Genomic DNA, 6,099 nt, shown 5'->3' with positions numbered 1-6,099 from the left:
AACAAAAAATACTAAGCAAACTTCATCACAAAGAAACAAAACTGAAGCTAGTCTGCCACTATATATACAAATGTAGGAAAATTTGGGCGTATTGTATCGGTATGAAAATATAGGCTCTTGTTTAACCGATTGTCATTAAACTTAAACCATATAATAGTATTTTAAACAGTTAACTCCGATAATTTCTATGTAGTTTCGTCTACAAGAACCTAGAATATGAGCATTTAAGTATTCAATGTTGCTACCAGAATATATATATATATGTGTGTATATATATACGTGTGTGTATATATATATGTGTGTGTGTATATATAGATATGCATATGTGTGTGTATATGTATGTGTATATGTGTGTGTATATATATGTGGGTGGGTGTGTACATATATGTGTGTGTATACATATATATATATATATTTGTGTGTGTGTGTACAACCTTTTTTATCAAGTTCAATATGTCAGCGACTATTGATCAGAATTTAATAAATGAAGGTTATTTGAAAAGGTAATGACCTGAGTTCTGTAGTGGGATATGTTAGATCTGCCCTTAAAGTCAAACATTAAGGGTATCATCTAATATCCAGACTTTCTATTCGCATTTTTACATTACTAAAATGTTTAATCATTTGAAGTTATTTTTTTAAAATTGACGTGAACACTGGAATATTTAAATTAAAATCGAATATGAACAGGAAACATTATAGAAGAACAAAAGGCAAATGAAATGACGTATAGTTTGTTTAAACAGTTACATTAAGTTTAGCTTAAATTGTTAGCTTTTTTAAAAAATTGCAAGTGTGGACGTTCTTTTTGCCTATATATATATATATATATATATATATATATATATATATATAGTGGAAGTTTTTAATCTTTAAAACTATATAAAAAATATTATTTAATTTTTATATATTTTTTCTCATTCGTTGGAAAGTTATTTAGTCATTTAATAATCTGCAATAGGTGTATCAACTTGCTCTCTCGAATTCACACTAAACCTAATGTTATTTATATGATCATCATTTGTCTACCATGAAACTGTCTCGGGGGTTAAACAAACCGTATATTAAATAAGGGGTTCGAGCCAGACTTACACACACACATAACACATACGTATAAGCGGGAGAAGGGAGCGCCCAGCTTCGATCGGGTGGAAAATACACTTAAATATTTTTTTGTCTTGCTTTTGTATGCATTATTAGTTTTACCCCATAAAACTTATTTTAATCGGTTTATAGTTTATAGAGACCCATAAAAGAGCTGCCCATAGAATTTATAGTTTATAGAGACCCATAAAAGAGCTGCCCATAGAATTTATAGTTTATAGAGACCCATAAAAGAGCTGCCCATAGAATTTATAGTTTATAGAGACCCATAAAAGAGCTGCCCATAGAATTTATAGTTTATAGAGACCCATAAAAGAGCTGCCCATAGAATTTATAGTTTATAGATACCCATAAAAGAGCTGCCATTAAAATTTATAGTTTATAGAGACCCATAAAAGAGCTACCCATAGAATTTATAGTTTATAGATATCAATAAAAGGGCTACCCATAGAATTTATAGTTTATAGAGACCCATAAAAGAGCTGCCATTAAAATTTATAGTTTATAGAGGCCCATAAAAGAGCTACCCATAGAATTTATAGTTTATAGAGACCCATAAAAGAGCCGCCCATAAAAAAATCCAATCATTTGAGGCCGATAGCGCTGATCTGCAACAGTTTGAAGATATGGGGACGGAAAGGCAGACGCATAGCATTTATAAATTATTAATTAAATTTAATGCTCGTTCTCTTTATGTGGAGACCAGCCTGGGGGGGTAACCGGTCGTAAAACACGTTTAAATATATTTTAATTTGTCCAGATTTCGTATATATTCTTATAGTTCTGGCTTCAAAAGTAAAATAATACGAAGTATGTGGGTGCCATCAGCTAGATTCGAAACCGAAAGCAAAACTGTAGCTTTAAAAGCTGGTGATATTACCAATATACCAGCTTTGCAGGCATATGAACTGATTCCAAAATAAATATGAATGTACCTTGAGTATACCGATTCTTTTTAAACTTTGATCCCTTTTTGAACCTAAAAACTATTTCAACCGGCTAAAGACCCATAAAACAAGCTTTGTAAAAAAATCCAATCATTCGAGGTCCCTGATACCGATCTTTGACATAGTTTCGTAAGTGATACAGTTTGAAAATATGAAGCCAGACAAACTGACAGTTTTATGAATTAAATTTAACAGTCTATGGTAGATGAAAATCTCGTTCTCTTTATGTAAATATTATCTCATAACCAAAATAGGTAAATCGTTACGGAGTAACATTACTATTGCTCCAGTAAATAAGTATATATATTGCCCCGCGGGAGGCCAATAGAAATTAGTCACTCTGATCCCTGTGAAAATCAGAGAATTCAACAACGCTGGGTATTTTGCTAGTATATATCTCAATCAATCTCATGAAATCCTGGGCGACGCAAGGTATTCTGTTACTATATATTTCAATCAATCTAATTCAATCCAAGGCAACGCCAAGTATTCTGCTAGTATATATTGGCATCTATCTCATTACATCCCAGCTGACCACGCATTCTGATTGCATACATTTGCATTTATCTCATTGAATACAGGGTGACTCCTGGTAATCTGTAAGTATATATGTTAACGTATCTAGTTGAATCCCATAATTCTTGGATTGTTACACATTTCGACAATTTAACCCACATTATCGCTCACCTGTCTAAAATAATAACTTTAAGACATTGTCTTGGCTGGTTTTTCATTACAAACACATCATCCAAATAACTCACATTTCATCGTTTTTCATAATTTTTTGATATGTTACTAATTTCAACAACAATGTCACATGATTAAACTTACATTTGGTACAAAGAAAAGGCAAAGAGTAACATACACCTGGCATCAATTGAAATGAATTGCTCTCGTCTTCAGGAGGCCTCAAGTTTTGACAAGCTTCTTGGCTTGACCATTACTCCTGATCTTAAATGGAACACGTACATCAAATCTGTTGCCAAGGCCGCTGGAAAAATGGTGGGATCTTTCTATCGATCCGGTAGATATCTCACTGCTGATGCAATTCTCTATCTATATAAGAGCCAGGTACGTCCAAGGATGGAATACTGTTGCCACATCTGGGCAGGAGCTGCTAGAAAGGACTTGGCCTGCCTTGATAGAGTTTAAAATAGACTTCGTAGCCTCGTAGGAGATGTCCTTTTCTCTTCCTTGCAACCTCTATCTCACAGAAGAGATGTTGCGAGTTTGTCTCTGATGTATCGTTATTTTCATGGAAAGTGTTCGACTGAGCTTCAATCTATGGTCCCCCCTCGCCAAACTTTCACAAGAAACACTCCTCTAGCTGTAAACACTATCAATATTTCCTCCAACTCTTTATCTGTGCCTAAACCTAAACGTAGATTCCATGAACAAAGCTTCTTTCTTAGAACTGCACACCTGTGGAATTGTCTTCTGTTTTCCTGCTTTCCGGCTGACTACAATATGGTTGTCTTCAAGTCTAACGTAAATAAGTTCTTGATGAGCCGTTCCATATAAGTTATCAAATTTACCAAATTTTCTTTACTAATGATTACTATATTGTCCAATTTCTACTGTACACTCTTTAACCCTTATCCTTGAGTGTCCTCTTCGCCTTGATAATGTGGTGATGCCTATGTAAAAAAAAAAGACAAACACTTACATAACTGGCCCATATGTCCGTCTGATATGATTAAAAACACCAAGATCGTACTTACCTAAAAATAGAAAAAAAAGGATATTAATAATAGTGTTACATACACACTTTAAATAAATACATAATTTTATAAACCTGTAATGAAAGAGATAAGAGATCTAAAAAGAAAAATCTTAACGCCAAGGATTTCTACTGATACCCTGTTTAAAGGCTCTCAATAAATTAAATCATTGAGTTTAGAGTCTACATTAAATTTTTAAACTGTATACTTACCAGGAGCAAAACAAATTTGCTATTGGATGTATGACAGTTTTATTCATTTTAAATAGTACTATGCATCATTTTCCTATACAATTTCAATTCTATTGATAAATCTTAGTATTAAAATAGAAGTGATATTGAATTTCAATGTGCCTTATATGCTCATGGAAACTGCTGGGTCTTTATCTCCTCAAGAACTTCAGATATATTCATTTTTTACACTCGCGTTTACTCCAAAGAAAACGCATCGCAACTTGGATGTAAAAAGCCATGAAATAGAACCATGTTTACAAGGTACGTTGCAAGATTGAACAGTTAACACATGGGCCATTGTGAGAAAATCACCAGCAACCGAAAGATACCTGGTTATCAAAAATATTAGCAGTAGCAACCGTTAACGCACACGTGCAAATAAGCAAGTGTGTGTGAGATTGCGTCAGCCCGTGGTAGAGTAGGAAACCACGTCGAACCGGGCATACTCGACGTGTGCAAGTCGCTTCAAAAGCATCTACTAGTACCAGCGTGAGCTGGCAGAGGCGTGGACTATCAAAAAGCACATTTGTAAGCGATAAGACTTTGGGAATATAATAAAATATTTTGGTTTTGGAAGAAGCACGAATAATACATTTCATTTGAACTTAAGAAAACGTAGAGTCGGATTTTTATATGTTTGTTTTATTTGTTTGTCCTTTGGCGGCAGTGTCAGAGAGTGTGTCTGTCGGAAAGGGTTGAAATGTAGCAAGTACGTTTGGAGCGTAATGGGCACGTGACAGAGATATCGGTATATATTATTTTCAAATGTCTGCATTGCAATACAGTCATGGCATCAGGTTAATTTTAACAGATTTCCAAAGGCAAATCGTAAGTTGGGCGTAAAGTGTAATAAATGGATCCCATGTTGACAAGTGACTACATACGTCTGGAATTGATTTACATTACATTTAAATTTCTGAATGATCGTACAGACCGGAGAACAAGAACACATTTAAGAATTCTAGCAGTTTAAGCGAAGAATATATGAAGGTTGATGACTTTGCCCTATCTAGGGGTCTTTTCACGAGGTGTTGGGGAAACCTGCAAAACGTACAATTAGGATTAGTTCATCAGAGCGCATATAATTAATAAACTTTTAAAACAGGCAGAAGGTTTCAACATTTTTTTTTACATAGGCATCACCGCATTATCAAGGCCAAGAGGCCACTCAAGGATAAGGGTTAAAGAGTGTACATTAGAAATTGGACAATATAGTAATCATTAGTAATGAAAATTTGGTAAGTTTGATAACTTATATGGAACGGCTCATCAAGAACTTATTTACGTTAGACTTAAAGACAACCATATTGTAGTAAGCCGGGAAGCAGGAGAACGGAAGACAATTCCACAGGCGTGAAGTTCTAAGAAAGAAGCTCTGTTCATGGAATCTACGTTTAGGTTTAGGCACAGATAAAGAGTGGGGGGAATTATTGATAGTGTTTACAGCTAGACGAGTGTTTCTTGTGAAAGTTTGGCGAGGGGGGACCATAGATTGAAGCTCAGTCGAACACTTTCCATGAAAATAACGATACATCAGAGACAAACTCGCAACATCTCTTCTGTGAGATAGAGGTTGCAATGAAGAGAAAAGGACATCTCCTACGAGGCTACGAAGTCTATTTTGAACTCTATCAAGGCAGGCCAAGTCCTTTCTAGCAGCACCTGCCGATTGCGGCGATGGGGCATAGGTTGGAGATCGGTTGACAGTGCGTAACCTATGAGTGTGGTAGTTTATATTTAGATCCGGTAAGAGAAGGAAATACTAGGTGTGGATATAACAGGCCATATGTGGCAAAAATACTCAATTCATAGGCGAATTGAAGCTTTGTAAAGATAATGGAAACTTCCAAATTTCAGCAAATAACCTTCTTTCCTGCAGCTTTTGCACTGTCTTTAATGTGTTGCATGTGAATTGTAAGCTTAACTGTGTAAAAGAATAGTATTCAGTTTTTACAAGGTAATTACGAACTGATCTTGTAAAACATATCTCTGCTATTATTATATAAATGGAATTTGTCTGTGTGTTTATATGATAGTTCATTCAATATGAATTAAGAAACGCCTGAGCCGATTTTTTTGGACATTATACATATA

At 34.7% G+C, this 6,099-nt stretch overlaps 1 protein-coding gene across 3 annotated transcripts in view; it reads right to left on the bottom strand.

The window, feature by feature from the left end:
• Positions 1-1,418: 1,418 nt before the first annotated feature.
• LOC145241553 (uncharacterized) overlaps positions 1,419-6,099 on the bottom strand; it is an 811,530-nt gene continuing 806,849 nt past the window's right edge. For 2 of the 3 annotated variants that reach the window (XR_013862579.1, XR_013862580.1), the window contains exon 3: positions 1,578-3,772. Coding sequence is in view for 1 of the 3 variants with exons in the window: in XM_080104620.1 (XP_079960746.1) it covers positions 3,714-3,772 (59 nt within the window). In the remaining 2 variants the exon portion in view is untranslated. Of the gene's footprint in view, positions 3,773-6,099 lie in introns of all 3 variants that reach the window. The other variant, XM_080104620.1, reaches the window with a different exon arrangement.

Source organism: Euprymna scolopes, chromosome 20, assembly GCF_053919585.1.
Source record: "Euprymna scolopes isolate OS-2025 chromosome 20, ASM5391958v1, whole genome shotgun sequence".
Lineage (NCBI taxonomy): Eukaryota > Metazoa > Mollusca > Cephalopoda > Sepiida > Sepiolidae > Euprymna > Euprymna scolopes.
Note: the sequence above shows the minus strand (reverse complement) of the source record. Positions and strands in the feature narration are given on the sequence as shown.